General features: G+C 43.1%; 2 protein-coding genes across 9 annotated transcripts in view; one reads left to right on the top strand and one right to left on the bottom strand.

The window, feature by feature from the left end:
* LRRC17 (leucine rich repeat containing 17) overlaps window positions 1–11748 on the bottom strand; it is a 36444-nt gene extending 24696 nt beyond the window's left edge. The window contains exons 1-2 of one of the 2 annotated variants that reach the window (XM_053258487.1): window positions 11565–11748; window positions 10256–10307 (exon numbers count right to left, since the gene is read on the bottom strand). The gene's annotated coding sequence lies outside the window, so the exon portion shown is untranslated. The remainder of the gene's footprint in view (window positions 1–10255; window positions 10308–11564) is intronic. The other variant, XM_053258486.1, reaches the window with a different exon arrangement.
* Window positions 1–19737, top strand: part of FBXL13 (F-box and leucine rich repeat protein 13) — a 176894-nt gene that overhangs the window by 112153 nt on the left and 45004 nt on the right. For 5 of the 7 annotated variants that reach the window (XM_053258477.1, XM_053258480.1, XM_053258481.1 and 2 more), the window contains one exon: window positions 11495–11624. The exons of 1 other annotated variant lie outside the window; for it this stretch is intronic. In XM_053258477.1, the coding sequence (XP_053114452.1) occupies window positions 11495–11624 (130 nt within the window). Of the gene's footprint in view, window positions 1–11494; window positions 11625–18544; window positions 18643–19737 lie in introns of all 7 variants that reach the window. One more of the 7 variants, XM_053258478.1, reaches the window with a different exon arrangement.

The raw sequence follows: 19737 nt of genomic DNA, 5'->3' as shown, positions 1-19737 counted from the left end.
CAGGCACATGTGATATGAGAGATATATCTCTGCAACTACATCAGAATATAGTTTAACTAAAACAGTAATTAATGGCAGCTACATGCAACAATTAGTGCCTTGCTTACTCAAAGGTAAGCTAAGAAAGCATGTTTAGTATTGTAGCCTTAAGCATTAGGGACAGCTATAAAATATATCTATCATGATTCTGCAGTTCCTGTGCATATGCACAATGATATATTTAGTTACTTGATTTGTAATTTGTGTCCTCCAGTCTCAGTGTAGGTCTCAATATGTTGAAACATAAACATATGAAGCTTCCGCATACAGAGTCAGATCATTGTTCCATCTAGCCCAGTATTGTCTGCATTGTCTAGCAATGGATCTCCTGGGTTTCAGAAAAGGGTCTTTCTCATCTCAACTAGAGATGCCAGGAATTGAATCTAGGAAACTTATGTATGCAAAGCATGTGCTCTACCCCTGAGCCAGTGGTGGCTCTTACCTGAGGGCAGAGTGGGCAGCTCCCACCTGAAAATATTTGTCACCCATTTTATCTCCTCTCTCTGTCTTCTGTAGCAATTTATCTGCCTCACTGCTTCTGTCTGTGCCTCTTTCTTGCTTTCAGACTGGCCCCATGGTGTACATAGTGTGGGCGATAGTACCAGAATTTTGTAAACACCAATAGGAACAAACAGAGTTGTTCAAATCTGAATATTAATGAGGCAGGAGCCAATTACAAGGCTTTTCAAAAGCCTTTATTTTCAAAAGATGGGTGAAGCTTAAAACACCCTGAGCACCAATCAGAAGGCATCGTGCTGAATCGTCTTTTTCTTTTAGCTACTTGTTAGGGGTGTGCAAACAGGAACCGAGCCAGTTTGAAGAAGCCAGAAAGATCTTTTAGGGCATATGCATGGATTTCTGAGTCCAAACTTCTTTTCAAATAATTGCAGAAGTGGCTTTCCATATGGGTGTGATGCATGTAGATAAGGTATGGATTCTGTTGGAAGGCAAATAATTTTAAAAATCCATTTGTTATGCACAGAGCTAACAAAGTTTTTCTCTGGATTGTAGCCAGTATCTGTAACATTAATATGTCAACTGGGAGTGATGGTTCATTGGGAAAGGATTAAGGAAGTAATCTCTATAAAAACATTTGTTGCTTGCTAGGATGGATACCCAGGCTAAGTGGTGGGGCACCCAAGGCAGGCAGAGAGTGGCACCCATATGTTCAGTGGAGTAAGTAGAGGTTGTGTCTCCATGCATCTTTGCTTCCCATGGTGTTCTCTAAGTTACAGCAAGCATCATTTAAAACACCTGTAATTTTTCTATTATTTATGTATGCATTTTTAAAATAGGCAGGCAGAGCTGCTCTTGTAACTTCAGAATGCATTCGTTCTCCACTTCTGTAGCTGGTCTCTACTTTACCTGTGGCATATATAGATTTATTTACTTTTACATGTATAGCCCATGTTTCCTCCAAGAAAACTTCTTCCCAGAGTGGTGTACATGGCTACATTTATCCTCCCAACAGCCCTATGAGGAAGGTTAAGCTGTAGATAAGTGACCTTCCCAGAGTCACCAGTGAGTTTCATGGCTGAATGGGGATTTGAACTTGGATTTCTCCAGTCTAGTCCAGCACACTAACCATTGTACCACTCTGGCTCAGTTCATTCTTGTTGTTTGTTATTAAAAGTATTCATTTTTCAAATAATTAAGCAGACAGAGCTGTCCTGGTAACTCTCCACAGAAGTAGTCTTTTGTAGCTGGTCTGTGCTTTACTTGTGGCTTGTGCAGTTCTCTGTGTGTGTGTGTGTGTGTGTGTGTGTGTGTGTGTGTGTGTGATCTTGCCGTGTTAAATACAAATGTACACACTACTGTAGTCCTGTTAAGCACTATAAAGCAACTGATGTTTTCCATATTTTTCTGTATCTCTGCTGATGAGCAACTGAGATTTGTGTGTGTGTGTTTTATCCCACTCATTAACTACAAATCTACACTCTGTCTGTCTGTCTATCTATCAAATTTGTATACCGCCCCAATCTTTCATCTCTTTACAACAGCATAAAGTAAGTTAAACCACAGAAGATAAAAACTTTAAAACAATTTAAAACCGCAGTCAAATTAAAAAGCTTGGGTGAAGAAATAAGTCTTTAGGTACTTTTTTAAAAGTTGTCAGAGATGGGGAGGTTCTTATCTCAGCAGGGAGCACATTCCAGAGTATTTGCCAGTTATTGCTAAGGCACCATGCCTAGTCCTCTCTCTACCTCTGCAGCTGCCCACAACTGGCTCTACCTCTCATTAGCTGTGGCTCCACCCATCACCTACCCTGCCTACACCTGCCCCCACAGAAGAACTGTTATATATGCTTTGTTAAAAGGAGGGAGTTGTTTATTTTAAAAAGCATCATTGTAGACCTCCAGTAAAATTGGAGCCAGGAAACTAATATAATTCTTGTAAAACTCCACTGAAAGTCCTGCTGGCCCAGGGGCCCTAAATTAATTGTGATCATCATTTCCTGTAAAGAAAGAGGTGCAGCTAAAAAAACTGATTCGATCTTGTGTTAAATGCGGAAGATGCACTGTTGCAAAAAGCTATCTATATCTGCATCAATAAGAACAGCCCTGCTGGACCAGGCCCAAAGCCCATCTAGGAAGCTACCATATATAGAGTCAGACCATTGGTCTATCTAGCTCAGTATCGTCTTCACAGACTGGCAGCGGCTTCTCCAAGCTTCTCCTTGCGGGCAGGAATATCTCTCAGCCCTAGCTTGGAGAAGCCAGAGAGGGAACTTGAAACCTCTGCTCTTCCCAGAGCGGCTCCATACCCTGAAGGAAATATCTTACAGTGCTCACATGTGGTCTCCCATTCAGTTGCAACCAGGGTGGACTCTGCTTAGCTAGGGGGACAAGTCATGCTTGCTAACACAAGACTAGCTCTCCTCTCTCTAGTCCAGCATCCTGCTTCACAAAGTGGCCCACCAGATGCTGCTGGAAGCCACAGGCAGGAGTTGAGGACATGCCCTCTCCCCTGCTGTTACTCCCCTGCAACTGGTATTCAGAAGCATCCTGCCTCTGAGGCTGGAGGTGGCCTATAGCCCTCAGACTAGTAGCTGTTGATAGACCTCTCCTTCATAAAGTTATCTAAACCCCTCTTAAAGCCATCCAGATTGTTGGCTGTCACCACATCTTGTGGCAGAGAATTCCACAAGTTGATTATGTGCTGTGTGAAAAAGTACTTCAATTTGGTCGACCTAAATTTCTTGGCAATCAATTTCATGGGATGACCCCTGGTTCTAGTGTTATGTGAGAGGGAGAAAAATTTCTTTCCATCCACTTTCTCCACTGCATGCATAATTTTATACACCTTGATCATGTTTCCCCTTAGTTGCCTCTTTTCCAAGGTAAAGAGCCCCAGATGTTGTAGCCTTGCCTCATAGGCCCCTGATCATCTTGGTTGCCTATTCTGCACCTCTATTAGATGCATTGCTACTATACAAGCTAGAGTAAAACTAAAAAAACACCTGCTGGTTTATTAGTTCAGGGTATGTATAAACATTGCCTTGAGCAGGGGTGTAGCAATGTTGGAGTGGGCCCAGAGACAATATTTTAAAATGAGCCCCCCCCCCACTGAAGCTCAGCTTATGAAGTAAAGAAATCTTAAATGAGGCTCAATAGTGGTAACAAAAAGCATAGTAAAATTTGTACCTATTTGCCACAATAGAACATCATCCTAAATTACGTTTTTAAAGGTTTTGTAAATTGTGGATGATGCAAGTCATTTAATGGTACTAGAGCAAGACATGCTGTTCTCGTAGCTCCAGGTCTTAACACTCATATCAATTTCAGAGGATGAATACAACTAAAGGAAGCCCAGGCTGGTGCGCAGCTCGAGGAGTCAATCATGTGACTTGCCTTGGGGGGGGGCCCAAGGCAGTGGGCCCCCAGAAAACTGTCTCCCCTTGCCTTATTATAGTTATGCCCCTGCCCTTGAGTATCACAAATAGAAGTTATAATGTTAAGCTGTTTTATCTGCTTCAATCTGGAAGCCAGAGGTTTACTAGATCCACCCCACCCACCGCCATTCCCAATATCTTTGCTTGGTGGAATGCAACAAAATTCAGTTTCTAAGGAGTATAACTTATTAGGTTCATGTTTCGCCGTAGGTAAAGTTCTGTATAACTCGGAGGAAGGATGTAGTGCATACACGGTTAACAAGTATTTAACTTGCTTCTCAAGAGATACCATTTGAGCCCTTTGTTGCCTTTGTGTGTGGGGGGGGGGCGGAGGCACAGCCCATCTCCTTCCCAGCCAGTGCTTCATTCAAGCATTGGCTGGGTGCTTTCTTTCTTTGCCTCACTCCAAGCAAGGCAGGGAAAGAAGCACGCAGCTGGAGCTTGAACGAAGCACCAACTGGGAAGGAGTACAAAAGGGGCCCATGCAGTCTCTTTTCCTGGTAATGGCCATGTCCCCTGTGTTGGCATGCTGATGCAGGGTGTGTGGCCAGTATTGGGAAGAAGGGCTACTCACTCCTCTTCTGCTCCCAGCCAGTGCTTTGTTTAAGTGCTGGCTGGGTGCTTTCTTTCCCTGCCTCACTCTGAGTGAGGAAGAGACAAAGGCACCCAGCTGGCACTTGAACAAAGCACTGCTTGGGAAGAAGCAGGAGAGGGGCCATGTGGTTCCTCTTCTTGATTCTGGCCCCTGCCCCTGCATCTGACATTGACACAGGGGTTATGGCTGATGCACATACAGCAGTGTGCACAGTGTAGCAATTGGGCAAAGGGTCACTAGTAGAGGTTTGTCCCCCAGCCACCAGCGAGCTCCTTATTATGCACCTGCGCAGCCCAAACCCCTGGTGTAGGAGGCACATGGCAATATGCTACTCTGCAGCATGCAGACTCTACCATGTACCAACCCTCCATTTTTCCTGTAGTGAGCATGGGGTTGGACTAGAGGGCCTTCGAGGTCCCTTCCAACTACAAAATTATGTATTGCACTCCCCTCCCATCACAATGTCTTGTCACCAGCAGTGGCACACACCAATTTCTCCACTCATGCTGATCTTCTCACTCACCTCCATGCTAATTTCCCCACCCCAATCTCCTGCTCCCCACCTGAGACAGAGGTGCCATACAGTACCAGCTCCGGGGCTTCTGCCACTCAAGGTGATTCTAATAAACTGAGGGCCCCACCCCTGATGCTAACACTAATATAGGAGGTGGGGCCAGCCCTGCCTTTCTTCCCCATCTCCCAGCTACCTTATCTACCTGGTTTTTAATGGCAGGTCAGCAGAAAGGAGGTGAGAACCATCATGGAGTGACAACTTCTGCTCTTTACTGCCGCTTCACTAGCTGAATTGCTTTTTCTCTTTCCCCCCTCCTTTGCCTTCCTCTAACATGCTTGTGTGCTGTGCTTTTTTCTCAAAATGGAGCAGGCAGAGCACACAAGTGATCCAGTTAGAGAAGCAGCAGTAATGAGCAGAGGTCACCACCCTACACTAGAAGCTCTGATATTGCCTCCCTTGCTGCCACTGATCTGCAGGTTAAAGCCTTGGTATGCTCAGAAGGTAAGGCAGCCAGGAGATAAGGAAGAGCAACATGGATGGAGGTGGCACTGGTCCTGCCCCGATACTGGCATTGGGGCTGGGCCAGGACACAAGGTGGAGGGAACAGAAAGGGAGTGCAGCGGGACAGTGAGGAGGTCGAGAATGATGGCAGCAGTTAGGCAGGTGAGGTGACACCCATGGGAGGTGAGCTGCAGGACAGGATGGCTGCAGTCACCATCCCATCATGCCTGGTGCTACTTGAGGCCATCACCGCCTAAAGCCATCAACTCATCTTGCTTCATGGGCAAGGTGCCCCGACACCATGTACTGGTTCTCCATGCCCCATTCGCACATCAGTTTCCCTATCCCCACCTTTCCCCCTACCAACCCCATGACCTCTTAACTGCTGGCAGTAGCAGCTGCTGCTTATCTTCCTCTCACTCATCCTGCTTCCTCTTATTTAAAAAGGCACGGGCAAGGAATAGAGTGAAACAATAAGGAAGATGCCAAACTTCTTGCTGCTCTATCCACCACCTTGCAGAGAGCAGAGTGGGCAACTGGGAGGAGAAAAAGTGGCCCAGTGACCACATAGGTACTGCCATTGCCACCAGTAGGTAGGGACAGCTGCCTGCTCACTAATGGGGCAGTTGGAGAAGTGCCTTGTCAGTGGACTGGCTGTGGTAAATCTTGGAGATCTGCTTGAGCCCCTGGGTTACTTCTTGACTACCTTTACGACTTTTGTAATGTACTGTAGCTGAGGATGTCTTTGCTGATCATTTACATTTCAACAGGTGTGAGATGTCAAAAACACATTATATCAGTGCTCCACTGTTCACATTGTCTCTATTCTGCATTTCATGCTCAATTCAAAGTGCTGATTATAACTTTATATAGCCTTACATGGCTTAAGTGGCCTGGGCTCCATAGATCCGAAGAGGCCACTTTCCATCATGATCTCGAAAGTCAGCCAAGAATGCTCTCATACATTTATTCTCTAAGTGGGCACCCAGAGGCATAATTTTGGTTACTGTCTCTCAATTGTTGAATATCCTTCCAAGAAAAAACATGAGCATCTTCCAGATGCAGTTTTCAACTTATTTTTGTTGGCTGTTGTTAGCCAGAGATAGAGTGGTTTATGATAGAGTTTAAATATTGCCAAGGTTTTATGTTTAGGTTTATATAAAACTGCACTGGCTGGGTGCAGGAGGAGGACAAGGGGATGCCCTGGGGGAGGGGGCACAATGGTGCCCCCCCACCCCAGCAGCCCAGGGACATTTGTCCCTTCCTTGTCCAATGTTGGCTACACCCCTGGGACTGTGCCTCCTTTTGGCTGCCGCTATAGCCCCAGTCTTAAGGACCTCTCTTCTTATTCATCTCACCTACTCATAATTTGATTGACCCAAATGAAGGAATGTTGTAATAGTAGCTTGCTAAAGAAGTATCTTGCTGTTCTCTGAATCTCTGTGTTGATTAAAAGCAGCAATAAAAGCAAGCTGAAATAACTCTTGGTATAAGCATGAATAATTTCTAGCATGACTGTCTCCTTCAAATGTCTGCATGCCTTCATATCATTGAGCCTCTGGGCAGGGCTGGCTCACGTGCTAGGCCAACTAGGTGGCTGCCCAGGGCAGCAGCCTGTAGGGGGTGCTGTTTCACCCACCAAGTACCACCTGCTGTGCTGCCTGCTGCACTCCCTGCTATCCCTGTCAGCTGCCTCACCCCTGCCACGGTGGCAAGCATGGGCACTGGGACAGGGTGGTGGGGATGGAGAGCACAGGGAAGAAGTGGCAGGCGTGGTGCCCAACTGTCTGTCCCTCCACTGCTAGCTCCTCCTCTTCTCCTCTGGCCCACCTGCCTCCTACTGCTTCCAGCCAGTAGGAGGAAGATCATGCAGGCAGGTCAGTGGAGGAGGTGTGGCAGGGGGTGCAGGATGGGGCTGCCACCAGCTTACAGGCTTCTCTGGCCACACAGGTAGACAGACAACCTAGTGAGCTGACAGCCTTGTCCTGCATCCCTGGCTCTTCCTGTTCCCAGCTGGAAGCAGCAAAGGCCAGTAGCTAGAGAAATCAGGCAGGTGGCCAGAAAAGTCCCATCCTGAACCCGCTGCTACCATGCCTGCTCTTCCCCTCTGGCCTGCCCACCAGCTGCTGTGGTGGAGATGGCAGAGGTAAAAAATAAATAAATGTTGCAGTACCTAATGTTGCCAGAATGAAAAACACAAGGGGGGTCCGGATGTGATAGTGGCCAGACTTTGCCTGGGTTGCCAAAAGTCCCTGGGCAGGCCTTGCCTCTGGGTAACCAATTGCCATTGTGGGCTCTTCAGATGAGCCTCATAAGTTCATAAATCCTGCTTTCTTCTGGCCATTACTGGTATATTTTGAGATGTTGGCATTTGTATCCACAAAGGCAAAATACCATTGAGAAGAAGTCAACCTAGCAATGATTCCTAATGAACCCTTAGCAATTAAAACTATTAGACAGCTATATACCCTTTAACTTCTCATCTTACAATCTCAGCACTAATGTGTTTAGATTGACTTGAGTTAATTGTGTTCTCCCCCCCCACCATAAAACCATACCATCTGACTTTGCAATTTTACTATTTGAACTTTGGAATAGCTATTCTATTGCTTGCCAAGCTATATTATCCAGATTATGTCAGCTTCCTGTCACCACAAAAACAAACAACAAACATCTCGGGCTGAAGATTTCTTAAAGACTCAGAAAAGTATATGTTTTATCACCAGTTTTCTGATGTTCACAGCTGCTTCAGCTGCAGCTTTTCCTCCATCTTTTGTTTTAAAAATAACAGAAACTGTTAGATAGTCATATAGCCAGCCAAGTTTGGCAATATTGTGATGTTACTGGAGGGCAAAGTTCATTCAGAGTGAGGGCAATATTTCCTTAAAAACCATTGCCTTAACTCTGAACTTTTTTGCCTTCGGTCTGGCTGCATGTTGGCATCATTAATAAAATATGAATAATGCCCCCCCCCCCCGGCCATACAGTGGAAATGAAAGCACATAAAGACTGCTAGGTGCCGACTACTACAAGTTATAGCAGGAGTTCCCAAACGTTTAATGAATGTACCAATTCTGTTGCAGACTGTTGGCTCAGTTACTGCATTTTATTTATTTTTATTTATTTATTTTAAATAAAATATAACATTGTGTGTGTGTGTGTGTGTGTGTGTGTATACACACACACACACACGTGTAAATGTTAAGAAAGGGGCTACTCGTCACTGTGTTACACCCAGACTGTTACTCATGAGAACTCTCATTGAAATTAATGGAATATTAATGGGAAATTTCCATGGGAGTACTCTGTGCTAATTATTGAAGGCTGTCTGTAAGGCAAAGGGGAGGGCTACATTGAGCTTCAGCATGTGGCCTGTTAGTCTTCACTCACCTCCTTTCCCTTCTACAGTGGACACATTGCTGAGGACATATTGGCTTCAAGCCGGTGATCCTCAGAGGCAGAACAAAGAGCCCAACTGCGGTGTGGGATGGTGGGGGGCCCTTCCTACTCCTTGGGAGCCCTTCAAGTACCACCAGGATACTAATAACCCCTGTTGGGATCCTCAAAACCTGTTGTATTGTTTTGCCATTGAGGGATATTTTTTTTTTAATAGAATGAATGAATAAATACATCAATAAATAGCATTTGGATTCCCAAGAGAAGGTGTTGCTTTCTCACCTCTTAGCAGTAATGAAGCCTTTTACTATTTCATGCCACTTGTCATACACAACCTACCAAGTACATACCTCAAAACAAGGCCTAACGTATTGACTATGGATTGTTCAAGGGAAATGCTTCCATGTGCATAGAAGAGAGGGGTCCAGTCATTCCCTCTTCCCCTCTGCAGTTTCAGTGCCTCCCAAAACTCTGTCCCTTGAGTAGGACATATTTTCTGTAGGCACAGGAGGCTGCAGAAGGAAGGGCAGGTAATTGAACACTGCCCCTTCCTTTTATGTGTCCATGGAAGTGTTCCCCTTGTGCAGCTTTTTATCTATACGTCGGGTAAGATGTGCAGCCCAATCCTATGCATATTTACTGAAAAGTACGTTGGACTAGGACTGGGAAGACCTGGGTTCAAATCCCCATTCAACCATGAAACTCTCTGGATGACTCTGGGCCAGCCACTTATCTCTCAGCCTAACCTACCTCACAGGGTTGTTGTGAGGATAAAAATAACTATGTACATTGCTCTGGACTTGTCAGTGGAAAAGCGGGCTATAAATATTCAAATAAATAAAAATGCATCAAATTGCATGTTTTAATTGGAATTCTGTATTCAAGGAGTGGATTTTTGGCCTTTGTTGAATAGCTATGTTATTCAATAATATGATGCATACAAACTGCAACTATATATACTATAGTTTGTGTCCCTGATAATGAGAAGATAGGTCCTTAGCCCAAGGGGCTTACATTATAGAAATAGAACCAAGCAAGACAACAGAAAAAGGGGAGGGAAACGATAGCAGGAATAAACAGGGGAAGAATATGTGACTGTTTTAGTTAGTGTATTGAGACTTGGGGATTAAGCTAAAGGCATCACAGAAAAGATGGATTTTGAGGGAATAAAGGTTGGAGCAGTTTGAGGGAGCAGGAGATTTGGGCAACTGAGGGTGGTAGAGCTGGATAAGCAAAGGTCTCAGGTAGAGATGTTTTGGGATAGAAGAGCATGATAATGTGCATATAATGTTGAATCATTTGAAAATCTTAGCTTTACCTTTTCACAGAGAAACTTGCCTGTTTGTTTCATCAAGCCGCCTTGGGATTTTCTTAATGAAAGGCGGGGTATAAATTTAACAATAAATAAATAAATTTGCATTTTTGTCTTAACAAGAAAGTAAACATTTTACTTTAAATGTTTCCCAATTTATGCAGTTTAAATTTTTTTTTGCCTTATTAATTTGGAACACAAATGTAAGTCTTATAAACAATTGTGATGATGTTATGTTTTCTGTATTGTGGGTGTTCCCAACCCTCAAATGCCTATTTTTGCTGACTAATGTTTTTTTTAAGTTTTTGCTGACCTAAAATGTTTTCCTAAACTTAATTCTGTTATAGAGCAAGATGTCCCTACTCCTAACAATATGTTGTAATTTTCTTTCTGCAAGCCTTCATTTCTGATAATTGTGGGATTGCATTACTTATCTATTTCAACTGCAATATAATTGGATAAAAATAATAGTATGCTTAAAATGGTTAAAAATAGATATAAGCAGATGAAGAGAGTATGGTTTCAAGGTATATATTTGCCTTGTACACTGTTCAACCTACTTTATTTGTCTAAAAAAGTTGTACAGTGTTGTACAATTGCACTGTACAATAAAAGTTGTACAGTGCAATTCTCTGCATGTTTACTCAAATGTAAGTCCCACTGTATCCAGTGGGCCTTACTTCTAGGTAACAGTGCATTGCATTTTAACTTTAGACATTTGCATTACTCCTTTCTGTTTTTGCTTTTGTTAGGTCTGTTTGCTTTAGAAATAAATACATGAGTGGGGGGACATCTTAACAGTGTGAAAGACCTTAAAAATACTCTGTGTTCTTTACCAAGCATGTTTATCCCTGTATGATTTTTAATTCTTTGATAGAGTTCTGATTTTCATTTAGATGCATACAGCTTGCAATATCAGTATTAAGTTAATGCTTCAACTTTGCTCTTAAAATGGTTGAGGATTCATATATTTCCAATTTTGTGCTAAATTTCCTTTTAAAATTAGGTTGTAATTAAAATATTTTTATTCTTCCTAAATAATGTAATCAAAGAATATAAAGAACATGCAAGGAAAAGTGAAGCACGACGTCCTTTGTATTCAGAAAAAGAGGGTGGGGGGAAGAGATTGATTTAAACCTCAGCAATGTTATTAGAAAGCTTTTTAGCTATGGTATAAAATTGCATCAGAAATCTGCACACACAATTATAGTAACTGATTTTTCCTTCTTTTTTAATCTGCTAAAGGGGCTTCCCCAACTTACAATATTTAAGTCTAGCTTATTGCAGAAAATTCACAGACAAAGGTTTACAGTACCTCAGCTCTGGAAGAGGATGTCACAAGCTCATCTATTTGGATATTTCAGGCTGCCTCCAGGTTTGCATTTCAGTTTTCCTTTTCATAATGTAGAGAAGGGAATCCTTTAGCGAACAGGCGGCACTCAGCACTCATGGTATACTAAAGTAGTACAAGCACTGCTGCAAACTTTTGAGAGGTTTTAAATTACATTACCACAGCTGCTTAAATTTTCCTGAGGAATAGCACTATAGGCTTTTGGCTTTTTTCCAGTGAGTGTCTTAACTATAAACAACCCATCCTTATTGCATAATGAAAACTTGCATTACTTAGGGGGGTGGAGTTAAAATATCCTTGCTTTGTGTTGTGTTACTTTCCTGTATACAATTTGAAATTTTGGAACTGCAGACCTTAAAAATACTCTGTGACCTCTTCAGGATTTCCTGAAAAGTAAATCAATTTGCCAGTGAGCTTTCTAATACTGTTTTCCTTGTTTTGTTAAATGCTAGAATGTGGCATGGCCACTTGCTGTCTCTATATCAGCAAAAGGCTTCCTCATAAATTATTCTCTCAGTGCCTGTAAGGCAATGACTGACATCCTGACAAATGAAGCAAGAATGCAGCAATAGGTTGTTCTTAATGCAGCTGGAGGTTTCCCCCACTTACCACAGTACACATGCATGTGGGGAGTGAGAGCGATTTTCATGAATCTTCCCTGGCTCCAGAAGTGCTCTGGGCATTCTGAAAATATGTCCCTGAGGGCTGTGCAGCCCTCAGGGACATATTTTTGGAAGGCACAGAGCATTTTTAGAGCCCAGGAAGATAAATGAAAGTTGTTTGTTGTTCCCATGCACTGCAGAAGTAGGGAAGCCTCTGTAGCCTTGCTTTATTAGTCAGGATGTCAGCCAGTGTTTTCACACTATTTAAACTTGAGGCCACTCCTAAAACAGGGCGCTTTTCAGTGTAGACCCTGCAACAGGGTCACGTTGTATCTTAGAAGTGTGGTTGCACACTTCCTGTGTTGTGACATCGCATTCCCTATGCAGACAGCAGGGTGCCGTTCACATTTCCAATGCCTTATTTCAAATTTCATTGCTGTGATATAGAGCTAGGACATCATATATCCAGTGTAAGAAAGTTGCTGTTTTTTCGGGTTGTTAGTTTCCATGAGACTGCTCCCCCTGCTGTTTATGTTTCAAATGCGACTTGCCTGAACGGAGGCATTTTGCTGCTGTTGAGCAGCTAGTCTGGCAAGCACCCTGCTCTACCTTCTGAGTCTTTCACCCAAGCTACCATCCCTTCTGAAGCATGTACCCAAAGATTCTTGCACACTGCTGCATATAGGCAATTCATTGCTATGTGGTAAGAACCTGTACCTTGGAGCACATTCCGTGTACAACAAATAAAACAGGAACTCTCTTCTCCCTCAAAAACACAACAACTGGAAGCCATAGAAGTATGCCACAGAGGTTTCTGAGGCACACCTTTAGGCTTGGCTTCATCTTCCCTATAATCTGGAGCTTCAGTGATCTGGAGTTGCAAACACAAAAGTGCATTGTAGAAGTATCTGGCAGTGGACTGCAAGGAATAATAAAAAAAACTGGGCATTGCCTTAGCCAAGAACCAAACTAACAGTTAGTAGCTACCTAACTGTGGGACTAGTTAGGAGCAAATTAATTGTGACACTATTCATTTTGTTCAGCCTTGCTTGTTTGTTTTTATTCTGTAAAAGCCAGCCGCAGGACATTGGGACTGTGATATGGGGAAGAAGAGGACTTTTAACCTTTTGCCCTGTCATAGTTCTGATCCTGCTTAGGGTATCCTGAAGCATCTATTTGCCTTAGGAAGGAAGCTGCCAATGGCAGTGACCCTACCAGGGCAAATAGTAGCCTTAGTGGCTACTGATTCATATCACGACTGTGGCATGAGCAAAGGGTTACCACATGTCCCCCGCCACAGTGCTGCTACAGATTGAGCGGGTGGGTGGGGGGTGGCTACATGACTACTATTACACTGAAGGGGAGGGGGCACAGAAACAATGCCAAAGTAATTAATGTCACAGGTAATTTGTCCCTGAGTCATTTCTACCACCACCATCCCTTAAGCATCAAAAATTTTAAATCAAGGACCAAAGGGAAGTGAGTGTTTCTGCAGAAGAGAGAGAATTGCCCAGCCAAATTCCTACTTCCTCTCCTAACTTCCCACTATCCTATTTAGGACATAGAGGCTCACCCCCCACCCTTCTTTTCCTTTCCACTGTCTTACCAGAAATGGCACACCATCCCAACTTAGTTCTCTGTCCTTCATCCAACAGAGGTAAGGTTAGAATCACCCTGGGACTTGAAAATTATAGAAATAATCATTGCCATCCCTGGTACTGGAACAGAGAATACCAGCTAACAGCAACAAATTGAGCAGACCAAAGACAGACCTCTACTTGCCATCCCTTCTGTAGCCACTTTACATAGTTCATTCTCAACAGCAAACATGATCAGGCCTGGCAGGTTATTAAGCAGCATATTGCTGATACAGAATTACAAGTGGATACAACCTGTCTAAGGAGTGGTATGTTAGAGGTTGTGTTAGAGGTTGTTGATTTTTACCCACAATAGGTAAAACAGCAGAGCACTAACGAATGAGCACACACTCCAGTTACAGAGTAGGTAGCAGAGGATGGTTTGGATATTGCAGCTATTTAGAGAAAACACATGGAGATCCTTGTATGACTAAACACTAAATATTTATTGGTTAAATACACTTAGATAGGAAAGACCTATCTCTAATCTAAAGGACTACATAATGGATAGGTAAGGAGAGAGAGAGAGATATGTTTCCATCTGCTCTCTAGGAGGAAAGGAAGAATTGTGACTCAATACAGGAAGTGCTGCAGAGTCAGTTCAGGGGTCATAGAGTAGGGACAGATAGGGAGACCCTGACTCACTGTCTCTACTCCCAATGCCCCTAGTAGTCATTAGGACAGTTGATGCAAAAGGTCGATGCACTGGATTCATCTCCAACACCCCTTCTCATTGCCTGTCGCACCTGGTCACGACTCCCATCTTCTCACGAAGCATCTGGAATCTGTCTTTGGATAATGGCTTGGTTAATCCATCTGCCAGCATCTCTTCTGTGGTGCAGTACCTCATTTGGACCACCCCCTTTTCTTGCAAGTCCTGAACATAGTGGTACTTTATGGGAATATGCTTAGTTCAAGATTTCATCTTCTCCATTTGGGAGATCTGGATACAACTTTGGTTGTCCTCAAACATCACTGTGGGCTTTGGTTCCTCGATGCCAAAGTCCGATAGTAGTTGGTGTATCCATACTGCTTCCCTGCATGCTTCACTTGCTGAAATGTACTCGCTTCTGTGGATGATTGCGCGACAAGTGACTGCTTGCGGCTACTCCAAGTTATGGCTCAACCTCCATACAGGAACAGGTGTCCACTTGTGGATTTGCGGTCTGTTCTTTCCTCGCCCCAGTCTGCATCGACATATCCCACTAATTTGGAATTCCTGTTTGCTGGAATCTCCAGTATATAATGCGCAGTACCTTTCAGGTACCTTCCCAGTCTTTTGACCGCTATCCAGTCCTTGTTCGTTTGCACACTCACTTTTCTGCTCAGGATTCCTACTGCCGAGGCAATGTCTGGCCTTGTCACTGTGGCTATGTACAAAAGTTTTCCAATTGCCTTTCTGTATTGATTGTTGGCTGGTAAAGGCTGGCTGTCCTCATCTTGCTTCCAGAAATCAGCATTCATTGGTGTGCTGACTTCATTGGCATCTGTCAGTCCCAGGCATTCTAGAAGACCTTTTATCTTCTGTTTTTGGTCGAGAAGGAATGTTCCGTTCTCTTCTCTTTCTATTTGGATGCTTCCGAGTTCCTTCACCTCTATTTCCTTGGTCAGGTGTTGTACAATTTCATGACTGTCTTGCCTTTCCTCATGTGCAAGAATCAAATCATCAACGTAAGTCAGAATGTAAGTCCTTCTATTGTCTCTGAGTCTAGAATATAGGCAGGGGTCAGCTTTTCCTTGCGTGAACCCCTCCTTAAGTAGTAATTGATTCAGTTTTTCATTCCATGCTCTGACTGCCTGCTTTAAGTCATAGATGCTCTTTTGCAGTTTGCACACTAGCCCCTTCTTTCCAGGTTCTTCAAAGCCTGGTGGTTGTTGCATGTAGATGTCTTCCTCGATTTCCCCATGTAGGAAGGCAGTCTTTATATCCAAGTGTTCAACTTGCATCCCTTTGGCTGCTGCCATGCTGAGCAATGTTCTAATTGACGTGTGTTTCACGACTGGTGCAAAAGTCTCATCATAGTCCTGACAATAGATTTGAGAGTATCCTTTGGCTACTAGTCTGGCTTTGTAGCGCTCTACATCCCCTTCTGCACCCTGCTTGACTTTGAAGATCCATTTGCATCCCACAGTCTTTCTTCCAGCAGGTAGTTCCACAAGTCTCCAAGTCTCACTTTTGTGCAAGGAATCAATTTCTTCCATTGCTGCCTTTCTCCACTTCTCAGCTTCATCAGCTGGCAACCTTTCTATATCTTGCCATGTAGTAGGTTCTTGCATCTCTCCTCCTTTAGCCATGAGTGAGAGTCTGTTAGGTGGAACCCCTTTGTTATGCCTCTGTGAGTGCCTCAGTTCAGGTTCAGGTTGTGCAGCCCCTTCTGAATCTGGCACTGATTTCTCAGTTAGTTCCCTCATCTGGGAGTCAGTTTCAAAGTTTAGGCTTCGGTAGCCCAATTTTCTGTGCCATGAGAAATCACAATTTTTGTGTTGGCAACTACTTGCCATTGCCACGTTTGCTTGTGCAGTAGCACAGTCTACTTCAAAAAGTCCATCATCCCGCATGTGGGCAGTCATGATTAACTCATCACCTTTAGAGATGTAGCATGCTTCATTTTCAAAAATTGCTTTACACCCCTTCTTAAGTCCATGCCCAATTGAAATCAAGTTGACTTGCATCTCTGGCATGAAAAGTGCATCATTTATCTTAACCTCATAAGCTTCAGCAGCAGAGCCACAAAGTATCTTTGCTGTCCCCTTGCCAGCCACGCTTAGCTTCCTTGAATCTGCTAGGGTCACAACTGATCTGTGGCTTTTATCGAGTTCAATAAATAGACTGGGATCACAGATTATATTCTGGGATGCACCTGAGTCCAGGATGAAAGTGTGACCCTTCCTTGGCTCTTTGAAGGCAATGTAGCTTTGGGCATTACTACGCACCCTTTCAGATAAGCCACCTTGTCTGTGCTTCTCCTCCTCTCTTTGTTTGTCACCATGACTCATCCCTGTGTTTACTTTATTGCCATGGTGACCAGGTCTGTGCCCTCTGAGTTTCCCACTCTTTGAATATACTGATGAGTCACTGAGGCTACTTTGCTTGTTAATGTATGCCAGAGTGCCATCGCTTTCAAATTTCTCCTGCTGCAACTTTACATTAAAATTTCTCAGACTCGACACAACATGATCAACCTTCAGTTCACAATGAGACAGTTCAAGAGCGACAATTAGGGGTTCAAAACTTTTAGGCATGGATTGTAGGATTGCCCCAATTAGAATAACATGATTCAATTCACATTGGTTACTCTTCAAAAGCCTGTTAATCTCTAAGATACTCGCTATGTGGGTTTCAAAGTCTCCCCCTTCCTACAGTTTGCTTTCGCATAGCCTTTTATACAGGAGAAGAGCTGCATTTGCAGAGACTTGGCCACATTGCTTTTTCAGTCTATCTCACGCTTCTGAGGCTACATCTGTATCCCGCACATAGATCAATAAATCATCGCTTATACTCAAAATTAAAAGGCCATACACGTGTTGGTTTTTCCTGTCCCACGAGGCTTGAGCAGCTTTATCTTGGGCTGGCTGTCCCTCCGTGAGCACTTCAAAGATTCCTTTTGTCATGAAGATCGCTTTCATCTTGAGGGCCCAGGTTTCGTAGTTATTGCCATCCAGTTTGGGAAAAGAAGGAGCCATTCCTGAGTAGGCTGTAGTCACAGGATCCACTGGAAGTTCATCTCCAACATGGTATCTATCTGGGGAAAAAACTTTTAAATTCCAAAGCAGTAGCATATTTCGATAATATTCCTATCCCTAAATTTAGGCACGTATTTACTCTTGCCTGCCTAAACGCCCTTCTGACGGCTGTTAGGGATGGTAGATATAAAGGGATTCCGTTTCATTTAAGGATTTGCCCCTGTGGAATGGGTGCTGTAGAAACTACCCTCATGTTATATTATATTGTAAATTTTATAGTGATGCTCGTTTAAAACTAATTTCTCCTCTCTTGGGGAAGTTTCCAGGTCACTCTGATGAATTTTACTTAGAGTTTTTGCTATCTAATTTTTGTAAAGAGATCACTTTCAATGTGGCTAGGTTTTGCTACATTGTTTGTATTATATGCTCTAGTCTTATGTAATGTTTTTGTTGTTGTTGTTGTTTTCCTGTTGTACTGTCTGATCTACGATTGTAATAAAGTTTATCTATCTCAACAGCAAAGCTAGGGTGCTAACCTTTAATTTTCTACTTTTCATTGATTTAGCATATTTTTTCATGCAACTTTGATTTAGTTAGCCACCGTAGACTGATGTAAAGCCACCTTATTTAAAAATAAAAAGATCTACCCAAGTGACTTGAACCTAAGGCTGGATATAAATACAGAAAGATGTATACTGTATAATTTGAATATGAATTTTTCTTGCATGTTGAAATTAATTCAAAACATTTAATGAACAAGAAACAAGAGGGCAGATTTAAACAAAGATCTGAGGCCCATTCTCATCTTGGCACTACTGCATTTCTAATTTTACAATAGGAAACAATCCCAGCTGTTAACTATTTACTATGAAGTCTTGGATGCCACTCTTAGAAGAACTAATTAATCATTCCAAATAACAGTACCATGGGTGAAGATAATCTCAAGATTTTAGCAAAAAGGAGGATTCATTTTGTTTTATTTCTATAATTTTATTCTTTAAAATTGTTCACTTATTTATAGACAGTTTTGAGTGGAGAGTCCTGGCTGGCACTTTGTCCATTCTAAATCCCCAGAGGCTCCAGCTAGCAGCCAAGGCCCAGACAAGAGTTGGCACCAAGGTATCTGTATTCAGGGTGGCAACATTAACAAGATCAGCTCTATCCAGTTCTCTGACAGAGTTGGGTTTTTAAAAAACGCATTGAAGCGGGGGGGGGGAGAGAGAGAGAGAGAGTGTGTGTGTGTGTGTGTGTGTGTGTGTGTTGCGGGGTGGGTACCAAATAAAGCCATGCCATGTAGACAAACCCTAACATGTATCCAGGTCTATTTTATTTGGACATAGTCTAACTACTTTACTTATAATCTAACCGCTTTACTTCACAAAGATCAGAGTGTAGCCTACAGAGTTTCATATAATAGCATGCAAAAGGGTAAAATTTTAACCTATTGTCAAGAGTCTAGATATTTTCTTTTGTCAGATGAACATGAAAATGGATTGGTTTCCCTCTATTTTTCTTAACATTTTAGAGGAAAATCTAAACGGGGGTGAGGAATGGTTTACTAGTCTGACAGACTCTATTGCCCCACAGCTGAAAGCCAGGGGTAGAAGAATGGGATAATACACAGAGCTTGGTATAACGCAGAACACAACTTTATTTAAGAGTTTCCAAAAGTTGTCATTAAGAAGAGGACAAGGAATAGGCTGTTGTAGCTGACAACTAAACTGTGAATGGGAAAATAGCTCAGCCTAACTGTTTGCTACCCAGTGAAGAAGTGGCTTCTTATTTGGGACAGCTTCCTCACCCCATAAGCTGGGTGTGCAACTGCCAGTCTGTTCCCTAATTATATTAGTTTTACACTCACCCTTTAATGGAATCCTCCAAAGGGACTTGCAAAGAGCTAAGCCCTGCGTGCTACTGCAAAGCTATAGTCTCTGCCTGTTGCCAAAGCATCACTAGAGGTGGTCAGTCCTTTTATGGCTCCTTAGCCCCCTTACTGGCCAGGAAGTCATTCTGGGTTGATGGAAACCCACACTATGATTAAATTGAGAGAGAAGTCTTTCTTACCTTTGTGCCAACCAGGCAAATTTGCCCCCTCTCCCGATGAAGAAAGAGCGGAGAGCAGAGCCAGAGTCTATGTAAGTGAATAAACATAAGGTTATGGATTGTTCTGCCTATTCTTATCTACAAATTAAGCTTTGTTCAAAACAGGGAGGT

Source organism: Hemicordylus capensis, chromosome 5 (genome assembly GCF_027244095.1).
Source record: "Hemicordylus capensis ecotype Gifberg chromosome 5, rHemCap1.1.pri, whole genome shotgun sequence".
NCBI classification, from domain to species: Eukaryota; Metazoa; Chordata; class Lepidosauria; order Squamata; family Cordylidae; genus Hemicordylus; species Hemicordylus capensis.
The sequence above is the reverse complement of the archived record's forward strand: the minus strand, read 5'-3'. Positions and strand labels throughout refer to the sequence as shown.